This window comes from Sminthopsis crassicaudata, chromosome 5 (genome assembly GCF_048593235.1).
Source record: "Sminthopsis crassicaudata isolate SCR6 chromosome 5, ASM4859323v1, whole genome shotgun sequence".
NCBI classification, from domain to species: domain Eukaryota; kingdom Metazoa; phylum Chordata; class Mammalia; order Dasyuromorphia; family Dasyuridae; genus Sminthopsis; species Sminthopsis crassicaudata.
In genome coordinates, this window is record NC_133621.1 from 120,671,518 (window position 1) to 120,695,560 (window position 24,043).

The 24,043-nt window shown below is 32.9% G+C and overlaps 1 protein-coding gene and 1 pseudogene across 1 annotated transcript in view; one reads left to right on the forward strand and one right to left on the reverse strand.

The window, feature by feature from the left end:
* Positions 1 to 24,043, forward strand: part of WASL (WASP like actin nucleation promoting factor) — a 114,063-nt gene that overhangs the window by 77,228 nt on the left and 12,792 nt on the right. The window contains exons 6-8 of the mRNA XM_074268094.1: positions 6,633 to 6,801; positions 7,687 to 7,729; positions 9,690 to 9,843. Coding sequence (XP_074124195.1) covers positions 6,633 to 6,801; positions 7,687 to 7,729; positions 9,690 to 9,843 — 366 coding nt within the window. The remainder of the gene's footprint in view (positions 1 to 6,632; positions 6,802 to 7,686; positions 7,730 to 9,689; positions 9,844 to 24,043) is intronic.
* LOC141543176 (trafficking protein particle complex subunit 2-like protein) lies at positions 10,846 to 11,374 on the reverse strand (annotated as a pseudogene).

Consider the following 24,043-nt stretch of genomic DNA (forward strand, 5'->3'; position numbering starts at 1 on the left):
CCATGAAATCACAGGTTTGAACAACTACATCAAAAGGTTTATAAAATCGTTATTCTTCATACTTGTATAAGAAATATATATGTAGCAATTTTCTGATTTTTTTTTTTAAATTTGAAAAATGACAAAAACCTAATTCAGATTTGATAATTCAGTTAACCCAGTCAAAGATAATAATACAGGTAAGTTCTACAACAAAATAAATTATATTATTCTGTACTATAATATTATTTAGAGGATGTGCAGAAAGACCTAAGAGTTTTGGTGAATTGCATTCTTCATGTAGACCAATAATTTGATAAGACAGCCAGAAAAGCTAATGTGATTCTAATCAAAATTCATAAATGTTTAGGCTCTATAACATCAAAGAAGTATTGTGCCAACAATATTCTGCCTTGCACACTGTACTGGCTGGGGATTTACTTTCCCAGTAGACTGAGTCCCTTTGGGCTAAATCCAACAATTAAACAGTATGACTTTTTACTAAGGAAGATGTGAGGAAATGGTTATTATGAACTTGGGGAGAAAATTTTAGCTAAATACACATCTGTAAACCTTGTTTTATAATGACATCTATAAATTGAAATAATAATTCAGTAATTGTAAAGATAAAAGAATATAAGCATTTTTACTCATAGAATAGATTTAGATTGCAAATCATCACCTCTGTGACAGACCTGTTGAATGTTATCAATATTTTATAGTAATGTCGTAAAAGAAGAAAAAAAAAAAATTTGTTGCCTAGGGTCATTGTGCGAAAAGTACCTTTGCTTTGGACTTTACCCATTACTGAAATTCTGTCCTCACATTTACTTCATGAACTACCTAATTTTCTGTAAGGCTTAGCTTAATTGCCACATTTTACATGAAGCCTTTTCTGACCCCCCTTTCCCCCCACCCTTAGACTTTGTATTTAAACACTTTTCACTTATAATTTATTTATTTGTTTTTATTCTGTGTGTATATTTTCTAAATAAATTATTGATTTTTTTTTTACATTGACCTAATTTTCCCAATATCTTCCTTATTCTCTTTAATAACTTAGTCTAAATATCAGTTTTGTTTGTTTGTTTAAGAAAACCAGCAAAAGTGAACAAAACAGTAAGAACAACAACCAAAAAAAACTTGAAATTTTTTTCAGCTTTAAAAATAAACAATCTTAAAATCAGGAAATATTTTTTAGGGGGTTTGTTGTTGGGTTTTTTTGGGGGGGGTTGGTGTATGCTAGTTCTGTTGTTGTTTTGGTCCTCTCTTTCTGATACTTAGCACAGTGCTATGCATAATATGTGCTTAATAAATGTTTAGCAGAGACTAATTTGAACTGGAAGGACCAGCTTAATGAAATGTTTGGTTATTTTTTTCTAATTAAAGAACAGTGTTATTATTTTTAAATCTCTCAGGATTATACTTAATGCTTTAAAAATACTTAAGTACAGTTAATGCATAAGACTAAGCATAGCTATTTGTTCATTAGGTATCTCTACCATTCAACCCATCAAATTCAACATGTCAAAAACTGAAATTGTATCCTTCCCTAACCACACTCTCAAATTTCTCCTTCCCTTGATTTCTCTATTTCTTTTATGGTGAGGCTATCTTCTTGGTCATCCAGATTCAAATCCCTTATTGCCAAACGACATGTCAAGTCATGATGATGATTTTACCTGTGTAATTCATTTAATCTTCTCTCTATTCTCACCACCATATTTGTCTCTTCATCACTCATTTGGACTGTTGCACTAGGCTGGCTAGGTACTTTTCTTGCCTCTTTCTTATCTAATTCTTCATACTACTATCCACATTTTTCCTTTTCTGATCATATCACTTGGTTATTTAAAAACCTTAAGTTTGTTGCCTATAGAGGCATCAAGAATTGGAGGGATCACAACTCACTTCCAGTTGATCAATGATGGACAGAAATAACTACACCCAGACAAGGAACACTGGCAAGTGAATGTAAATTGTTAGCACTAATGTCTGTCTGCCCAGGTTACATGTACCTTCGGAATCTGATGCTTATTGTGCAACAAGAAAATGGTATTTACACACATGTATTGTATCTAGGTTATATTGTAACACATGTAAAATGTATGGGATTGCCTGTCATTGAGGGGAGGGAATAGAGGAAGGGGGGGATAATTTGGAAAAATGAATACAAGGGATAATATTATAAAATATATAAATATATATATATATATATATATATATATATATATATATATAATAAAAGAAAAGAATTGGAGGGATCAGTAAAGGCTTCACATAAAAAGGAGCAGTTGAACTAAGTTGGAAAAAACAATCAAGGATTCTAAGAAGTACAAGAGAGGAAAAGACTTTCTAGGGATTGGAGTGAGCATAGTGTTGCGCAAAGGCATAAAGAGAGTGGGTGAAATATACATGAAGAACAGAAAGAAGGCTAGTTTGATTGGACTAAAGAATGGGTACAGGAGAGTAATAAAGAATGAAATTGAAAAAAGAGGAGGGGTCCAGGCTGTGAAGACTTTAAATGTAAAACTGGAGCTTGTATTCAATCCTAGGAGGTAAAAGGAAACTATTAGAATTTGAGTCATCACAGTCAGACTTTTTTAGAGTAGATTGTAGAAAGGAGATGTAATTTAAGAAGGCCAATAAAAAGGCTCTTGAGGGAGTCCATTTGAGAGGTAATGAGAGCCTGAAATAAAATGGTGATTATGTGAATAGAGAGGAGACAGCTGTGACTATTCTGTAGAGATAGAATGAACAAGACTTAACTGAGAGTTAGGCGACAAGGACTATTCCCAAATTTGCAAATCTGGGTGCTTGGTAGAAATAAAAGTTCAGAAGAGAAGTGAGTTCCATATGTCTAAGAGAGAATAAAATTCTTATTGTGTCAGCAGTTGGCATGTATAGCAGATAAAGCATTAGACTAGAAATGAGAAAATTTGGTGTGGTGTTTCCTACTTTTGTAATTTTGGGCAAGTGATTTGATTTATTTGGATCTCAGGTCCTTCATCCAAATAATGTGGGGACTAGTCTTAGAATAATAGAATTAGGAAGTTCCTCCTTGTATTAACTCAAAATTTGCCTTCCTATAGAACTTTTAACTATTGCTTCTAGTTCTACTTTCTGGTACCAAGTGAAATAAGTGCTAATAAGGAATTCCTTTTCCTATGATAGTGGTTCAGCTATTTAAAAGGAGCACTTATGTATGTACCCTTTAAATTTTCTCTTCTCCCAACTAAATATTTCCGTTTTCTTCAGTTATTTGACATGATTATGATACATAAGAATGTTTTCCTTTGAAAACTTTTCTTTTGTTTTCCTATAATTTAGTGGCCATATATGAACACAGTATTACAGATCAATTCAATTCAACAAGTATAAACAAAACAAATAGAAGATAATTGTAAGAGGGAGAGACTACTAATTTGGCAGATCAGGAAAGGCCTCCAGGTCAGGAGAGAACATCAAGAGGTACTTAGAGGCAGAAATGTAACAGAGAGACAGAAGAGAGAACACATGAATACATGAAGTCAGTTTAGTAATGTTTATCTGAAATGTTGTGCATTAAAGGAAATTAGTATTAATAAGAGCAGAAAGGCAGATTAGAGCTAGATTGGGCAGGACTTTGAATGCCAGGTTGTATATTTGATGTTTTACCTTAGATCTAATTGGAAGCTGATAAAGATTTTTTGATTTGGGAGTGAGTCTGTATGGCCAGATCTGTGTTTTAAGGATATCACATTGTTAATTATATAGACTGGTGAGTGGAAACCAAATAGGTTTTTATTAATACAGGTTAAAGTCCAAGAAGAACTTTTCATAGAGGGTGTGTTAATGGAAAAAAGCAAACAGATGGAAAAGATATATCACAAAAATATTAATCATCTAGTAAAGGAAATTGAAAGGGAGTGGTCATAGAGATAGGAGAAGAACAAAGAGAAAGCAATATCCCTTTACAAGTTGAGAAAGGAAGTGTGTCTAAGAGAAGAATGTCAACCCTATCAGAAGTTGTAGAGAGGTCAGGTAGTGTAACAGCTGAGAAAAGGCCATTGGATTGAATACTCATAATGTCATTGGTCAATTGGATAAGAAGAAGCCGTATTCCAAAGGCATTGAAGTAAGGAAATTAAGGCAATGAGCATAAATGTCCCTTCTAAGAATTTGACTGCAAAAAAGTGAAGAAATACAAGAATGATAATTTGAACTTGCAGATTCAGATGAAAAAATGGGGAGAGTCATTGTAATGTTTATAGGCAACATCAAAGGCTCCAGTGGAAGGGGAACATTTGATATTAAAAGAGGGTGACTGAGAGGGCAGGCTCTCACAGGAGATAGGAAGCCATGGTTTCTTCTTTATTGAATACTGATTAGAGAGAGTAGAGAATAGAAAAGAGAAGACTTGATTTATAGAATAGGGAAAAGAGGAAGTTTGTGGTAGATGATCTCTTGTCTCCCAAGTAGGAAGAGATCCTCTTTTGAGATGGCCCATCAAACACAAGAAATTTGGGGTGATACCTGTGAAGAATGCAGTGGAGTCAAAGAAGAATAAAAATGGTGCTATAACATAGTGAGGTTCTAGCTGAGATTAGGTAACCAAAATTTGTAGTGAAGTCATGAGTTTTCTCCAGAACACTGAGGAAGCACTCAAATAGGAACAGAGGAAGCAGGTGGTGACTGGTAACTTGGGCTGGGGTTTGACAAGACATCACCAGCATTAAGACAGTAGAAAGCGAGAAATTAAAGAGTGGAGGATAATGTATGATTTAACTGACCAATAACAGAATAGAGACTTATGAAGGTAAAGAGAAAAAGTAGGGTTAGAAAGATAGGGCCAGAAGGGAAGGAGAAAAGGATAGCTAGTAGATTGTGATCAGAGAAAGACATTTCAGAAATGTGGGGATGAGAAATTTTGGATAATGATAATGTCTTTAAATGTTCTAGACTGGGTACTCTGGAGTTATTTGATGCCTTTAAGTGATCATCTCTGGATGTTTGGATTAGATTTTTAGAACCCAGAGATTAGAGGTAAGATTCTTTTTAGTCCTAACAATTTATGATTCTATGTTTTTACTCCAACACAAGAAGAAGGAAGCACTTTTAAAATTCCTATAACATAAAAGCAGTGGGAACTGTCCCTCCTGTAGAATGTAAGTTGACTCAAGTAGCTTACTTTCTACTGGGGAAAATAGAATATTAACACAGAAGCATAAGGTAATTTAAAGAGGGAAAATGCACTAGTAATTAGAGGTATCCCTTGGGAATGGGCCCCTGAGTTCAATCTTAAATGGAAAGCTAATGATTTTAAACAGCATTGAAGGGGGTGTATATATACTAGTATAAAGGATAATGTATGCAAAGATATAGAGGAAGGAGATGAAATGCCAAATTTTTGGGGAAATGAGTAGTCCTTTTTGTCTACAATATACAGTATGTGGAAAGGAGTAACGTGAAATTATTCTAGAACCATAAATTGTAACTAAACCCTGGGGCCTTTGAGGTTTAAACCTAGCTAAATGGTTTGCAAATTTGTTCTATGGAATAGGGCGTCATCAGAATCCTTGAGCAGGAGGATTACATTGTCTGATGTGTGCTTTAGCCAATGTATTTTGGCAGGTATATTGAGGATGGACTGAAAAGGGGAAGGACTGTGATATAAGCAAGGTGACCAGTTATGAGGCTGTTACAATAATCTGAATGAGAGAGGAGGGCTTGACCTCGAGTGGTGGCCTTGTGAGGAGAGGCTAGGTAAATGGATGGGAGAGATCTTTGTGGAGGTAAAATTGGCAAGACTTAACGAGATGAATGTGGTTGAGAATCTGAGTGACTAAAGGATGGTGGTCTCTGAGTGACTAAAGGATGGTGGTTGCTCTTACTTTGTTTTTTATACCCCCTGTATATCTAAGTGAATCCTATCTTGGGCACCCTGGGACAGTTTGGCCTTTCATCATCCTCTCTATTCAGTGAAGGAGTTGGGGAGTTGGGTTAGATGATGTGCAGTCCCTTTCCAACAGCAAATCTATGAGATGGTCATATGAAAATTATTTAAAGGAAACTTTCAGTGTACTCTCTCTACACATTGCCTAGGATATACCTTCAGGTGTAGCTGAAGATCTTTAAGATTCCATCATCTAAAAGGTGTTAAGGCCATTCCGTAACAGTCTTTAATATTTTAGTTAGAAACAAATCATTAAATTCCCAATGCTTTCTTTGGTAAGTCCTTAGAAAATTGACTTAGACTTATTTAATAATGAGAAAACAATGGTTTGTTTTTTAATTGGACTAGCATTTTATTTCTTTCATGTGTGTAACTATATAAATGTATGATACACATGCATATATAAAACATAGTATATGTACAAAAATTACTTTATATGGCAATATACTGCTTCAAAATGTTAGATATAACTTAGAAGTATATTAATACTTTTGGGAAATCGTGGGGCAGAGGGCTATATAGGATGTGGGAATGGGATGTTATATTTGTGTTAAAGAGAGATTTCTATTTTAAAACCAAATAGATGTTATATAAAATTATTAAAGACATGAAACATATTAGAAAATTTGATAATATAGAACATTCACTGATTAGGTATAGTTCATGTTTCACTGTAATAGTTATTTTCATGTCCTTTTTTCTGCCTTCTTTTTTTTAGGTCCAAATTTACCAATGGCTACTGTTGACATAAAAAATCCAGAAATCACAACAAATAGATTTTATGGTCCACAAGTCAACAACATTTCCCACAACAAAGAAAAGAAAAAAGGAAAAACAAAAAAGAAGAGATTGACTAAAGCAGATATTGGAACCCCAAGCAATTTTCAGTAAGCACATCAGTAATTCTAATAGTTTGGCCCAGATTGATTATTTGGCTATTGCTCTTGTTGGTTTGAACTTCTAGAACTTTATAAAGCCTTCTGCTTTGTAAAGACATTTTAAGCTAAATTTTTATTTTATTATTTTTTTAGGGACCTAAGAATCTTGCATTTTATTTTCCAGAAGCTTCATTTTTTTTTCCCTGAACTTAATCTTATAGGAAGAAATATTTTAAGCAAAATATAATTTTCTATAAGATGCAGGAAGCTTGAAATTCTACTCTATTTGCTTTCCCTTTTAAAAAGTAATGTGTGGTAAAAGATATAGTAATAGACCTTGCAATTTATATAAATTATGTTACTGAAACTTGGAGCAACCTGAGATAAGGTAGGTAGGCGTTGTTATTACGTCTTGATGAAGACGACTTGATGGACCATGTATAATTAATCCCCTGCTCCTAATAAGAAGTGGGTGCTGATGGATTTTTTGACTCTTGGAACCCCTGATAATCAGGCTGAGAATGGAGTTGAGGTACCACTGCATTGCCCAAAGAAGGGTGAATGAAGCTTAGGTTGGAAATGGAGGAAATTAGACTTGCCACACAATTAGGTGTGTTATTGGCTTTGAAAGTAGAGAATGAACTTCTAGAGCTTGGGAAGGCCTCTTTTAATTTTTAAGGCTTTCAGGGTTTTGTAAGATACTGAAGCACAAAGATTTCCTAGCTCAGGGTGTTTTTTTATTAGATCAAATCTTTGTGCCATCAATGTTTGAGAGATATTACTGTAGGACAAATCCAAATTATGTATTATTTTCCATTTAAAACATGCTTTTCAATGATCTTTCAATTTTTTTTTCCTTCCATTTTCTGCTTTCAATTTCCCCTTTTCTTTTAGGCACATTGGACATGTTGGTTGGGATCCTAACACAGGTTTTGATGTAAGTGTTTTCTCAAGTTATAAAATTATTATAAATATGTGGAACCATTATGCCAAGAATTTAGATTTTTTTTTTAAATGAGATTGGACTTTTAGTTTGTTTTCTTCTTCTACATTAAATATATTAAAGAAAATGTTGCAGTTTCTAAATGTGATATAGAATGTTGATTGACTACTTCAATCTTATGTGATTCTCATGTGTCCAAAAAAACCCCCAAAAAACCCACTATCATCATTGTCCTAATACTTGTATGCAAAATCCAGATTTTTAGTAAACCAACAAAGGAAATGTTTCCTATATATAGGCATGAATTGATTATAATCAGCATCAGTGAAGAATATATCATGGTCTACAAGGTCACGGATCCATTTAAGTATAGAAGCTATAATTCCCATGGAGTGTGTACTGAATGACTGATGTAATTCTTTTCAAGTTTTAAAACTGATTAGCTAGGTTGGTGAGAGAATGATGTAATTTCACTAAGGTAAACTATGTTCCCCATAACCACTAGTTATATTATAGTGATCACTAGTTATATTAGAGACTACCAAATCTGAGGAAGGAAATAGGAATATATTGTTTTATTTAAAAATTTTGAAACCCAAATTTTTTAATTGGTATTTTTTTAAGGTAATATTTTTTCTATTTACTAATTTTAATTTAGGATATAACATATTAAAGTATTAGAGATTTCTAATCCACATATTAGTAACAATAAAGTTGCTTAAGTCTGCAGTTGTCAATTATGAGGAGGAGGGGAAAAAATTTAATAAGGTTAGAGAACTTTTTTGTATTTTAATACTTTATTTTTCCCCCTCCCCCACACTTACTTGTAAAAACAAATTTAAACTTTTGAGTTTCAAATTCTCTTTTTCCTTTTCCTACCCCACCTTCCCCCATACCTAATTTATGGGTTAGAAATATTTCCTTTGTTGATTTACTAAAAGTCTAGGTTATGCTGTACAAGAGTAAGGCCAATTTGTTCAGCCATTTCTCAGTTTTTGCCACCACTAATGTTCCTTCTTTACCAAGCTATTAACTCTTTTCCCGATTTTCTTGCATAACTTTCATTTCTCTTTCCAATTTTTTCTCTACTTCTCTTATTCGATTTAAAATTTTTTTTTTTGAGTTCTTCCCTGACCTGAGACCAATTAAGATTTTTTTTTTTGTTTGTTTGTTTGTTTGTTTTTTGAGGCTTTTGATGTAAGCTTTTTAGTTATTCCAAGGTGATAAAATCTAGGGAGAGGTGTGTTTTTTGTTTTTCTGACTTGTGTTCTGGTCTTTGAACATCCACAAGCACTCTTGAAAGTGTGATCAGTGTCCCAGATCCCCAGCAGCTACAAGCTCTGGTGTGCTAGCGCTTCTTCTTACCTTGAGACTGAGACCCAGTGCTATGATCCAGCAGAGTCCTGCCCCTGGTGCCAGCAAAGGGACTCTTATAATTTCTTTTTGACCAATTGTCTGACCTCATACCATCTGCAGTCTGAGAAGTCTGGAAACTGTCACTGCTGCCCCTAAGGCCTATTCCTAGTTTGCTGGGGTATTGCCTTCCCTGGACTGTGCTGTACTCCCACTCCCTGTATAACAGATCTTTCCTGCCGACTTTCTAGGTTGTTTCTCATTTGGAAAGTTGTTTCACCCCATCCTTTTTACTGTGCCAGAATTTGTTTTGTGGTATTACTTTAAAAAGTTCAGAAGGATTTTAGGGACGCTGATAAGTTTCTGCCTTTTTTCTCTGCCGTATTGGTTCTACTCTTTAATAACTAATTTTTTATCATTCTGTCTCTTATTTATTTAGAAGTTTTAACATTATATAAACATTTTAACTTCATTAAAGAACGTTTTTATGAAAAACACAAGTGAGAATGAATTGATTTGATCCTGCTTTTTAATATTGTAAATTTTGAATGTAGTTATGAGGAATATATTTTGTAATTGACACTTGTTGTATCTTTTGTAGCTGAATAACTTAGATCCAGAATTAAAGAATCTCTTTGACTTGTGTGGAATCTCAGAGGCACAACTTAAAGACAAAGAAACATCAAAAGTTATATATGATTTTATTGAAAAAACAGGAGGTGTGGAAGCTGTTAAGAATGAGCTACGAAGGCAAGGTAATTCTTTATTTCTAACTTGACAGAATTTCTGTTTACTGTGCTGAACTTATTGAATTAATTATGAAAGGCAACTGCTGTGTTCGCCTAACCCTTTGTTTTAAACACGCAGTATTAAAATGGATGGAACATGAAAATTCATATAGTATAGTATAGCTACTGAGAAATCTTACCTTCTGGTTTTAATTAAAACTGGAAATCCATAGATTGACATTTTAGTTGTTTTATAGAATAAAAATTTGGTTTCTGCACATTCAACTAAAAATTCCCATAATCATGAATTTTTCAAAACTTTAAGTAGTCAATAATGTTCAGAAATAGTCATAAAAATGAAAATAATTTTAGATGTGAATCTTTCTAATTGTTTTTTTGTTCTCTAAAATTTTATTGATCATTTTGTAAAAATATTAGTTATGTCTGCTTCACAGTATAAATAAATGTATGGCCTTTTAAAGCTTAAGAATTCACTCAAACCATCTTATATGTGTTTTCTTTTAAAAAAAAATGTTTTTTCCTATCTAAAATATATGCATGTATTGGTAATTTTAACTTATCAAATTGTTTGTATAGTTTCCTACTTACATGTGCCTGTTTCAACGTCTTTATTTTTTCTACTTATCTGATTTTAGTTCCTTTAGTGTACTAAAAGGAATAAAAGTGTACTTTTGTTCCTTTAGTGTACTAAAAGGAATAAAAGGAGTATTTACTTTTAAAAATTTGTTTTAGGGGAAGAAATCTAGTTGTTGATTAAAAACCAGATTTAGAATTTCTTGTGAGTTTAGCTTATCCTGTTATCACTATTCTTAGTATCTCAATAACATCAAGACATTAGTTTCACTGACTATGCTATTAAATGAAAATTCATTGCTTTTAGAGTCAAGTATTTTTTTTTTTTCTGATTCAACTTTTTATTGAAATTTTATTGAAAGCTTTCTGTAATCTTTCACCTTACATGAAAGTTTTTGGACATCCAAATACAGCAACTTTCATATTATACACAGGAGGAGGTAAAATATAGATACACACACACACACACACACACACACACATATCTGCATGATATAGTTCTGTACAAAATGGCATTTTTCAGAAATAACTGAAAATTATATTCTCTCTCAACAAATCTGCATCATCATGGAAGTCACCATGTTATCAAAGGCCCTAGAATGAATATGATCTCCAGGGTTATAGAAGGGGTTGCACATGACATCTGTGTAGGAATTATGTAGCTTTCGAAACATACTGCGGCTCTCATTGTCTCGAAGTGCTGTGTTGGAAGAATCAACCACCATAACAAATTTCACCTTGAAATTCATCACATAGCCGTATACTTTGTAGTCTTCTGTGGGGTACAGGAGTCCCAGGTAGAACTCCCTCTGATCCACGAGGGCCTTCCCCATTGCAGAGACCTTCTCATCTACCACATCAAGAGACATGTGCATTGTGTAAGGAACTTACCCTGCTTGGCAGGGATGCTTCGGATGTAGAATGGGTAATTCTCTTTAGCGATCACTGCAAAACACACCGCCATCTTGATATGGGGAGGGAGAACCCCATCATGAGTCAGGTATTTCTAAAAAATATTTTAGGGAGACTCCCACTGAAGGAGAAGGGAAAGAAGAGTCAGGAAGAAGAAAGCAAAAAAAAAAAAAAAAAAAATTAAAAAGGCAAGTAAAAAAAAGTTGGTTGTGCTTATCTGGGTGATTGATGTGAGGAAAATACCAAGTTTAGAATTGACTATCCCCCAGACATTTCGTAATCATACCTCCTCTGGAGGATTGAACTGGCAACTATAGAAGACAGCAAGGTGAATTTTACAATGACCTGCATAGCTTGGGGGTAGTTTTATTTTTCTGTCATAGCCAGATAATTATTAATTAATGTATATTTAAAGCATGGCCCCTTCTGAAAGAATGTCTTCAGCAGGAATTCTAAACCATTTTTGTGGTATGTTTGTCAGTCTAGCAAAGCAGATAGACCTCAGAGTCACATTTTTAAATGCAAGAAATAAAGCATGTAGGATAAAGGAATGCCAATTATGTTAAAAATACAATTATCAACATGCTAAAAAGAAAAAAATGGTTCACAAACCTTTGTTTAAAGTTAAGAATTTTGAAGATAGAGGAACACTCTCCAGCTCACAAAGACAAATGAAATGCTTCTTTGACAAAATGGAAAATGAGTTTCAAGATGAGAACAAAATTGCTCTGAAAAGGCAGAAATGGAATCCTAACTTGTGCCAAGCTAATGGATGGTAGAAGTAACAGAAGAGAAGGGGGAAAGGACTAACAAACCCTTAGAACTTGGAATTTGCACCCCAGGAAATAATTGTGTTGATCCATACACAGGGATGGGAGAGGTCATTCAGGTAGAGGAGGAGGTAGCAGCAGCAGCTCCTAGCTAGTGCTTTAAAGTTTATAAAAGATTTTACATGTAACATCCACTTGGAGTTTCATGATCATTCAGAGGGGTGCAGTGGGCTGTTATTGTCCTGATTCTTACAGATGAAAAAACTGAGACATGAAGAAGTAAAGTGGACTGCTAACCAACTAGGAAGTATCTGAAGCAGGATTCAGACCCAGTTCTGACTCTAAATTAACATATTCTCCTTTCTGCCTTCTCCAAAATGGTCCTTAGTGACCAACTCCCTTTTGAGGGATACTGATACAAGTTTGTCCAACCTTATATTACAAGACAGTTTTGCTTCCTTGAGTACATATGTTCAAGAAAAGACCAAGAACTTTCAGACCAGTTAGCTGACTGCTAGTACTTTTGGTAAATCACTTGGGCACAAGTGATAGGGGCAGAAGGAATGTAAAATACATTGCAAAAGATTATCAAGTTCCAGGCAAGATGCTTAAAACCTTAGAGCAAGAATTCTTTTTTTTATTATTATTATTATTATTATTATTATAGCTTTTTTATTAACAGAACATATGCGTGGGTAATTTTTTTTTTTTTTTTTACAACATTGTCCCTTGCACTCACTTCTGTTCCAACATTTCCCTTCCTTCCCTCCACCCCCTCCTCTAGATGGCAGGCAGTCTTATACATGTTAAAGTATATCCTAGATACAATATATGTGTATATATCCATACAGTTCTCTTATTGCACAAGAAGAATTGGATTCAGAAGGTAAAAATAATCTGGGAAGAAAAACAAAAAATGCAAGTAGTTTACATCCATTTCCTAGTATTCCTTCTCTGGGTGTAGTTGATTCTGTCCATCATTGATCAATTGGAATTGAATTAGATCTTCTCTTTGTCGAAGATATCCACGTCCATCAGAATATATCCTCATGCAGTATTGTTGTTGAAATGTATAATTCATTTTCCAGTTTCTAGCCACCACAAAAAGGACTGCCACAAACATTTTTGCACATATAGGTCCCTTTCCCTTCTTTAAGATCTCTTTAGGATGTAAGCCCAGTAGTAGCACTGCTGGATCAAAGGGTATACATACACAGTTTGATAGCTTTTTGGGCATAATTCCAGATTGCTCTGCAGAATGGTTGAATTCGTTCACAACTCCATCAACAATGCATCAGTGTCCTAATTTCCCCATATCCCCTCTAACATTGTCACTATCTTTTCCTGTCATCTTAGCCAATCTGAGAAGTGTGTAGTGGTATCTCAGAGTTGTCTTAATTTGCATTTCTCTGATCAATAGTGATTTGGAATACCTTTTCATATGAGTAGAAATAGTTTCAATTTCATCATCTGAAAATAGTCTGTTCATATTCTTTGACCATTTATCAATTGGAGAATGGCTTGATTTCTTATAAATTAGAATCAATTCATTTTGGAAATGAGGCCTTTTCAGAACCTTTAACTTTAAAAATGTTTTCCCAGTTTATTGCTTCCCTTCTAATCTTGTTTGCATTAGTTTTGTTTGTACAAAAGCTTTTTAATTTGATATAATCAAAATTTTCTATTTTGTGATCAATAATGTTCTCTAGTTCTTCTTTAGTCACAAATTCCTTCCTCCTCCACAGGTCTGAGAGGTAAACTATTCTCCGTTCTTCTGATTTATTTATAATCTCATTCTTTATGCCTAAATCATGGACCCATTTTGATTTTATCTCGGTGTACAGTGTTAAGTGTGGGTCCATGCCTCGTTTCTGCCATACTAATTTCCAGTTTTCCTAGCAGTTTTTGTCAAATAATGAATTCTTATCCCAAAAGTTGGGATCTTTGGGTTTGTCAAATACTAGATTGTTGTCGTTATTGACTATTTTGTCTTGTGAACCTAACCTATTCCACTGATCTACTAATCTGTTTCTTAGCTAATATCAAATGGTTTTGGTGACTGCTGCTTTATAATATAGTTTTAGATCAGGAACAGCTAGGCCACCTTAATTTGATTATTTTTTTTTATTAGTTCTCTTGAAATTCTCGACCTTTTTTTCTTTTAAATGAATTTGTTATTTTTTTCAAGGTCATTAAAATAGTTTCTTGGGAGTCTGATTGGTATGGCACTAAATATATAGATTACTTTAGGGAGTATTGTCATCTTTATTATATTTGCTCAGCCTATCCAAGAGCACTTAATATTTTTCCAATTATTTAAATCTGACTGTGGAAAGTGTTTTGTAATTTTACTCATATATAATTTCTGACTTTCCTTTGATAGATAGATTCCCAAATGTTTTATACTATCAACAGTTATTTTGAATAGAATTTCTCTTTCTATCTCTTGCTGTTGGATTTTGTGGGTGATGTATAAAAATGCTGAGGATTTATGTGGATTTGCTTTGTATCTTGCAACTTTGCTGAAATTGTGGATTATTTCTAATAGCTTTTTTAATAGAATCTCAGGGATTCTCTAAGTGTACCATCATGTCATCTGCAAAGAGTGATAATTTGGTTTCCTCATTACCTACTCTAATTCCTTTAATCTCTTTCTTAATTCTTATTGCCAAAGCTACTGTTTCTAATACAATATTGAATAATAGTGGTGATAGTGGGCAAACTTGTTTCACTCCTGGTCTTACTGAGGATGGTTCCAGTTTATCCCCATTACATATGATGCTTACTGACGATTTTAAATAGAGAACAGGGATTCTTAACTTGGCATCTTTGAATTTGGATTTGGGGGAGTATTTTTGTGTTTTGAGGATTTTTCTTGATAATTGTATTTCATTATAAGTAGTGTCCTTTGTAATACTGCTTATTTTAGGGCTTCAAGAGAGGAAGATTTAAGAAGTGAAGAGATGGTTGAAGAAGGTGTTTTCTGAGAGTCAGACTTGAATTTCTGGATTATGGTTTACAAATAAGAAATGGCAAGAATGAACAAGATTGTATTTTTCTGGATTCTTGAATATATAATGAAGTGCAATTTAAACTAAAAAAGACTTTGTTTTTATACATCAAGATAGATATCACAGAGAATAGCTCATTGCGTAAATAAAAGCAGTAGGGAAACCTACAAATTTAAGAAAAGGATCCAACAGTAAAATATGTAGCCTCAGAGGATTATACACAAAGCATAGTAATCAGCTAAACTAGACATTATAATACAAATAGACAAATTTGACCTGGAATTATGAAGTAGCATATATTAAGTTACACTTTCAGAGGTAGGGAGCAGAATAGAGAGCACTGAGTTAAAGAGGAATAAATGGATGCAAAAACAGAGGTAATATTTTCAAGCGGAAAGAATAGGTGACTTGGGAAAATTGCATAGGCACCATGTCAGGTGCTGTTAGAGAGAGAAAATATAGTAATGATGGAAGACTGATGCATGGACATCAATTGAATCTCTTTTCTCGTCTCCTCTTTTTATTTTTTAAATTTTTTTATTTTTTTAAATTCTTCCCCTTTTTTTCAATCTTGAGGATAAGTTAATTCCATTATGGAATCCTGGCATAACCTGACAAGTATTTTAGAATTTTAAAGAACAAATTTTAGAAGATTCAAAGAAAAGATAGATAGCTTCTTATGATTTCAAATTCTACAGAGAAAGTCCAAAAGAGATGGTACCTCAGGAATCAAATTCTGATCATTCAAAGCAAAACAATTATGATAAGAGGGGAAAGGAAGTTTTCTTAAGAATGTGTGATTGTTAAGTACTTGGAGTGGATAGAGTGATGATAACCAGAGATGGAGAAAAGGCTCTTACTTTATTTTTTTTGTTTTTTTGTTTTTTTCCCAAAGAATAATCCTTGCAAAGGAATAGATAAAGTCAAAATAACTAATGGGAAATATCAAAGGTGGGATGGTTAATGAATATCTAGAAAAGAAATGATATCACAAAATTTGTCATGACTTCATCAATAACAAGTTGTAACACAAATTTCATCTCAAACAAGTGCTATAGTTACAATATGCTTATTTTAGGCAAGCATTTGACAGTATCTCATATTATTTTCATGAAAAAGATGAAGAGATTTAAGCCAGATAGATTGATTTTAAATAGTCAGACCTAACTGGTTGTTACCAGCAGTAAAATAACAACATGGTAGGGTTAGGCAATTTCTTGTGGAAAGCTCCAGGGATATACAATTGACTTTGTGTTTGTTTTGACATAATGATTTGGCTATTTCATATACTACATGAATCCAACTACAAAGCATTGTTTATAGAAAAAAGGCTACCTTAAATAATTATGAATATACAAATTGCACAGGAATATGCTAAGACAATATAATAAAATAACAGTACTGTCAAAGTTAATTTTTTCAGTTGCCATGCACAACACTCGAGCAGTGATTTTATAAAGCTAGAAAAAATCATAAAATTCATATATTAGAATTTTTAAAAGTCTGTTTAAAGTGAAGTAATGAAAGTGTGGTAGAAGGGGCCTCACAGCACTAGACCTCAGATATACATATGAACAATTTTCAAAACTGTTTGGTATTAGTTTAAAAAAAAAAAAAAGAGATCAGTTAATAGAACTGATGAGGGCCACACCCTAAAGAGGCCCTGCCTAGAAAACCAGAAAGTGGCCAGTCAAAGAGGAATGTAAACCAGCATCTCATCCCTTAGACCAAGGCATTCTAGGTAGGTATGTGATTAAGCATGAGTAACATTATAGGCAAATTAAAAGAAGCAACAAGAAGATCAATATTTCTATAGCACTTTAAGGTTTGCAAATTTTTTTCTGCATTTTCTTCTCACAACCACCCAAGGAAATAGGTGTTATTATTATTATACCTATTTACAGATGAAGAAACTGAACTGGACAATGCTATGCTGTGGTCACATAGCATAGTTATTCCTGACTCTTAAGTCAAACAAACTCTCTGCTTCACCAGCTAGCAGAAGTATGTGATGTTTTAGCTCTTTGGGTGAGGGAAGAATTCATGACCTGACAAAGGGAGAGAGAGGATCAGAAAGCATTTGGACACTTATGATTATGTAAGTTAAAGCAGTTCAAATTAGAAAGGAAAGAGAGGTAATTAGGAAAAAGTCTTGTCACTGGTCTTCTTTGATGAACTTCTCATCAAAGATTTATAATGGATTGATTCAAATTTATAAGACAAAGAGCCATTTCCCAATGTAAGTGGATGTGAGTAGGCAGTTTTTAAAGGAAAAAGTCCATGCTGTTAACATTCATATAAAAAAAGTTCCATATTACCAATAATTAGTTAAATGCAAATTAAAACATCTCTGAGGTTTCACTTCACTTGTCAAATTGGCGGGAATGACCAAAGAAAAAACTGACAAGAGTTGGAGACACTGCAGGAAAATGGTGATGAGCTGTTGGCTATGTACTGGTCCAGTCATTCTGGAAAAGTGTTGGTAATTGTGCCAGAGACACTAAACCATACATATCTTTTGACTTGGCAATACCAATACTAAATATATACTACAAAGAGATTACGCAAAGAAGAATATAGTAACTCTTTTTCAAAGTTGCCCCAGACTGGAAAACTAAGAAGGTGTGCCTACTTATTGGGAATTGCTAAATAATTTGTTATATAAATATGCCATAAAAATGACATGTCATTGTCAGAAAACTGGAAAGGCCTCTGAATTGGTGCAGAGGTGATTGATGAGAAATAGGAGCACGTTTTATATAGTAATAACATTATAAAGACACACAGTTTTAAAAGACTTTGGAATTCTGAAAAATGCAGACATCAAAGTTCCAGAGAACTGAAAACAAAAAACACCATTCATCTCTCAGAGAAGTGATGGAAAAGAGAACATAGGTTTTGGGACATGACCTGCATGCGCACAGAAACGTGTATGTGTGTGTGTGTGTGTGTGTGTGTGTGTGTGTGTGTGTGTGTGTGTGTGTGTGAGATACACACAACCAGAGACCAGAGAGTAAGGAGCAGAATTGGGAGATTGACTTTGAATAACCTAGAAATGGTGGTTCCAGGAAGAAATTCACCAGAGAAGCCTACAACAGTTCTTAAGATGAAGTAAATAGGGATAAGTGTGAAGACATGTAAACACTTTTATGATTCAAAAATGGAGGAGATAAATGATAGGGAGCTGTTTTTCTAAAAGTTTGGGCTGCTTTATTGATTCCAAAACAGAAGGAATCAGCAGTTATTCCTTATTTTATATTCAGATATTGTTGGGAAACAAATATTAGTGCCCCCATTTTATAAGTGAAGAATCTGAGATTAATTGACTGGGTTCAGAGTCAGACAGCTCATAAGTGCCTGAGGAAGGATTTCAACTGTCTTTCAGGCTCCCAGGCTAGCACTTGTCTGCCTGGGCTAGTCTATCATGGACTTCTTTAAAAGAGGCAAGCTGTCTGAGACCAGAGGGATGATAGTCCCTTGGTGTTCTTCCCTAGCTATGCTGCTGCCAGAGTTGTGCTCAGTCTCTCTGGGTACCCCAGTTTAGGAAGGGCATTGGTAAAGTTGTGGATGTTTAGAGCAGATTGACTGTAACAGTAAAGACCATCAAAGTCATGCCATTATTGAGGACTGGTCTGTCAGGAACTAGAGGTGCTTGGGTCAAAAAGAGGACTTTTGAAATTGAGGGCAGAGGAAGATGTGGATGTTATAGCTATCTGGAGGTATTTAAAGTGAGATGAAAGGGATCTAACGTGTTTTTTTTTTTTCTTTTGTGGGCTTCAAGTCAAAACTAGGCAGATGAAAGTTACAGAGGAGCAAGTTTAAGTTTGATAGAAGAAAAACCTTGGTAAAATCATCTAAAAGTTCAAGCTGCTGAAGAATGTTAACCTTCCTTATCCTCTACCCCATTAAAAGTTGTAAAATAAAAATTGGTTGACTGGCTTGGAGTTTAAAGGAGTCTTCTCATTTTTTTTTTTTTTAATTAATCAAAATTCCTTAAAATTTTAAACTTAAATGCAAAAAAAAAAAATAAAGAAAAAAATGCCCCTTGTACCAAAAGAGAGGATTCCATATAAAACACTAAAGAAAATCTATGTAATAAATACTACACATTATTTTCAAAGCTGCCAGGCTTTTCTTTGCTTCTTTGTAGATTTTCTTTTGTTCTCTGCTGTTTATTTTTTTACTTTATTTCCCCTCTCTTCCTTCTCCCTCTCCACAAAAAAAAAAAAAGGCTACAATTAAGCCCTGGTTATTTAAATACAGATACCTATAAACATACACATATATACTTATGCACACATCTATCCTTATATATATACTTATATGTAAGATACTCATTTCTACTTGTCATCTGTTTTCTCCTTCCATGTTTTTTAAATTAACTAGCATGTCATGCCCTATACCACAGCAGTATTCCAATCCAGCAAATGCTATCTGAGAGACTGTTTTTGAAAGGTTTTCCCCAATTTTCTGCATTTCTTCTATTCTTGGCTACGTAGTTTTTATTCACACAAAAAAAGTTTAATTTAAAGTAATTCACAATTATCCATTTTACATTTTCAATGTTCTTATATTATAGTTTAAGGTTTGATACCCCTGAATCAACTTTACTTACATCTTTTTTCCCTAGATTCTTTGAAGTTCCTAATCTTTTGTTCTTCCAAGTGAACTTTATTATTTTTTCTAACTCAGATTTTTTTTAAGTAATTTATTTGAGATGGTAATAAATAAATGGATTCATTAAGTAAAATTGTCCTTTTTTGTTGTTGTTATATTGGTATTACCTACCCATGAACAATAAATATTACTTTGGCTATTTAGATTTGATTTTCTTAGTATAAAAAGTGTTTTATGTTTATGTTCACATAGTTCCTGTGTCTCTCTGACAGACATACTCTCAGGTATTTTATATTATCTAGTTATTTTAAATGTTCTAAGTTATGAATAATAATGATGACAATGTAGTTTCCCTAATTTTTTTTTGATTAAATCTATTTTAGTTTTAACTTTGAGCTCATGATTACTACCTCTTCCTTTTTTTTTTTTTTAATATGGTAAATTCTATTCCTACTCTTTATTTTATCTTTGTTTGTATCTCTCATTTTTATTGGGCTTCCTGAAAGCATCATATTATTGAACTCAAATTTTTACTCGAGTATCCATTTCCATTTTATAAATAAATTCATCCCATTAATATGCTAAGCTTATTGTATATTTTTAGTAATAATTATTAATAATAATCACTAATGATTTAATCATAATTTATAAATAATAATAACTTATTGTATTTTCCTCCTTCCTGTTTTTCTCATTGATCTCTATCTCCAGACTTCACTCCTCTATTTATACCTGCTATTTTGCCCTCTTCTATTTTTTTATTTACCCACTCCTCCAAAAGTCTTTGCCTTATCCTCCTCCTACCTTCCCCACTTGCCCCCCTCTCATTTCTTTCTGAATTTAGAAGACTTATATATGTTCTCTCTTTTCCCTTTTCCCTCCCCCCTTTCTCCCTCTTTCTTCCTCTCTCCCTTCTTCTTTCTGTCTCTCTTTCTCACATACATAGTTCGTTCTTTAACCCATTCCCAATGAATGTTCCAGCACTAGTTCCCCTCACCCCTACTAGCTTCTTCTGTATCAGTTTTTCCTTTTCGGCCTCATTTATATGAGATTATCACTCCTTTTTTTATTTCTCCCTACAGTTTTTTAAGAATCACGCTATCATAATCAATTCAGCCCAAGCTCCTCTTTCAAACTACTGTAATAATTATGACAGTCATAAAAGTTCACTTATAAGAAACTATATGATCTTGTTGAGTCCCTTATTATTGGTTTTTTATGTTTATCTTATCTTTCTCTTAGATGTTATGTCAGATTTTCCCTTAAGTTCTGCTGGTTTTGTAACATATCTGTGTTAAAAGTCCTTTCCCCCACCCTATTCAGAATTATACTTTTCAGGATAATTTACCTTTGGTTTTAATCCCAGCTCTTTTTGGTCTATGAAATAAAATATCCCAGGATCTATGGTCCTTCAACATCTTGGGTAATCCTTATTTTAGCTCCATGATTTTTAATTTTTTTCTCTTATTGCTTCCCATATTTTCTTCTTAATCTAGGAGCTTTGAAACTTGACTATGATATTCTTGAAATTTTTATTCCTGGGATCTCTTTCAGGTTTTTCTATTTTGCCATACCTTCTTGTTTTCTAGAACTTCAGGACAATTTTCCTTGATAATGTCTTCTAATATTTCAAGATTCTTTTTTTTTTTTTTTTTTTAATCATAATTTTCAGGTTGTTCTACTATTCTTATATTCTTTCTCCTCGAACTGTTCTCCAGAATATTTGTTTTTCTGGCATGATGTTTTCACATTCTCTTTTATTTTTTCATTCTTTTGATTTTATTTTATTATTTCTTGGTATCTTAGAATATCATTAGCTTCCTTTTGCCCAATTCTGGTTTTCAAGGAATTTTCTTTACTAAGTTTTTGATTTGCTGTTTCAAATTGGTTGACTGTCTTTTCTTGCTTTGATTTTTGCTCTTTTTCTTTTTCCTGATTTTTCCTCTTAACTTGATTTTTTTTTTTTTTTTTTGCTTTGGACCACTTTACATTTCTAATTGGAAAAGAAGTGGCTTTTTTTTTTTTTTTTAAGCTTCATTATCTGCTTCTGAATATGAACCAAGATCTTAAACCCATAGGAGCTTTTTATAGTTTTGGGTTTTTTTTCCTTGTCTTACTCAATTTTATTTATTTATTTATTTTAGTTTTTGTTTTATTTTGTTTTTTGCAGCTATTACTGTAATCAAGTTGTAGTCACAAGGTGTAGGGAATAATGCCCCAGACCCTACAGATCCTTCTACTGTTATTTTCTAACATTTGTCCTAGGGATCACCCTTGGGTTCTCTGGAATAAAGTTTGGGTTTTATTGAAAAGAGAGAGCAAATCAGAGTAAAGAGAAATTAGAATGTTTGTAACATCTCAAGAATAATGTAAAATTATTGAATCAAGATCTGTAGAAAAGTAACTAAATACTACCTCTAATTATAGGGGTTTCAAAAAGAATAAAAATCATTCTCAAGTTTTCCTTTAATTTCTATTAATTTGTTTGAGTTAAATTACTCATAAAGTAATTTGTTCTATATAGGTCCACCACAGTGGAGTGGTATGTATATGGGCTGTTTCTTTACCTAATGTCACTAAAACATGCATGCTCTGGTATGTTTGTCAGTATTCACCAACATTTTCACAAATCTGGTTTTTGATCAAGTTATTTTTATTTGCTTAGATCAGTGGTTCTATATATTTTAAACTTGAAGAGATTATGTTTAAGGAGAAATAATTAAAATTCGCAATGAACCTACTAATGGGAAAATACTTTCAAGTATTTACATATATCGTTATATTTAGAGCTAGCTCTTCACATTCGTGTTATTTATACAAATTACCTAAAATACACTTACATTTATGCAATATCTCTGAAGTACTAATGAAAATAATTGTATTCTACAAATGTCAACCCTTGTTTCATTGAGCATGAAAAAGAAGTTTTGCTTGCGTTATCTATAATTCTAACAGTTTATTTTGTGTTTTATTTTTGTTTACATGTTTTTTGAATGTTTAAATAGTAATTGTTAAAATAATGTCCCATTTTTAATATGCCACATTTCTTTAAGTAAGGATTATGTTTATAAGATGCATTACTTCAAGAATTTTTGTACTCATAATTCTCTTCTAATTGGAATGACCAAAATTTGGAGAATTCTTCTCTATTTTAGTATTGAACACAATGGGATTCACTTAGCTTTTTAAAGTATTTCCACTCTCTTGTTTTCTTCCATAGGTAGTATCATTGGTAGTCATTTTTCCTAGTTGCCTTCAGTCTTGCACTTTATTAAGCTTTAATGATAAAAGCAATTTTTGTTTGTGATTATTTCTTTGCTTTTCATTTCATATATTCTCTTTGTTTTAAAATCTGAGGTATACTTTCATTCAGTTTCTGGTATACAAGCTGACTCTCTTTCTTTTAGTGGTACAGTTTTGAAAATCCATAAGGCAGTCAGCCTTTCTCTTGGTGGTATGTAATTTTTGTTTAGCAGACTTCTCTTGCATGCAAAAATAATTAACCCCGTGCCAGCAGTTTTTTAACATTGTTTATTTTGGTGTATGGCATGTGTGTTTTGGAGTTTTGACTTATATATTGTGTAAACTATGTACAATTTTTCTAGTTAATTTGTTTTCCTATGTGTAGTTCAACTTTTGAGTAGTAAATAAATACACTTTAAAAAGTTTTTATGATTTTGTGGCAATGTCTACATATGTACACTATTTAGAAATAAATTTTATTTCAGAAGAAAGTATTTAGAAATCTTAGTTAACCTTTAAAAATGTATTTCATTATCTCACTAGGACTTTTTGAAATAGTTAAGATTTTCTTTTTATATGAATACAGTCAGGTAAGCCCAGTACATTAATGGAAGGTTTTGCCATTTGATTATTTCATATGATTTTTATCTGTTGTTTTAGCTACATAATCTAAGAGAGTTAATTTGGTGCACTTGGGAGTTTTCCATGTTACATATCTAAAGTACTAGAGTTACTAATTAAAAGTCAATATTTTCTTTATAAAGTCTAATTACATGTACCCTAATGTTAAGTTCTGATACAAAAGATGATGTGTCTTTTTGGTGCCCAAAATTCAAGCTTATTAGAGAAAGTATCATGAAATTGTGCTCTGTCTATATGTTGGATGGTATTGTTAGTTTTAATTAAATTTAATAGACAAGCAAGGCTGTTCTAAGCACTTGATTCTGTTCAAATAGTAATAGGAAGCAAATCATCATAAATATTTTCTTGTACTTCCTAATTTACATGAATAAGGTTATATTTATTTTAATAGAAAAGAGCAAAAGGAAAACTTCTTTTCTTCATCTTTCAAAGGTTGAA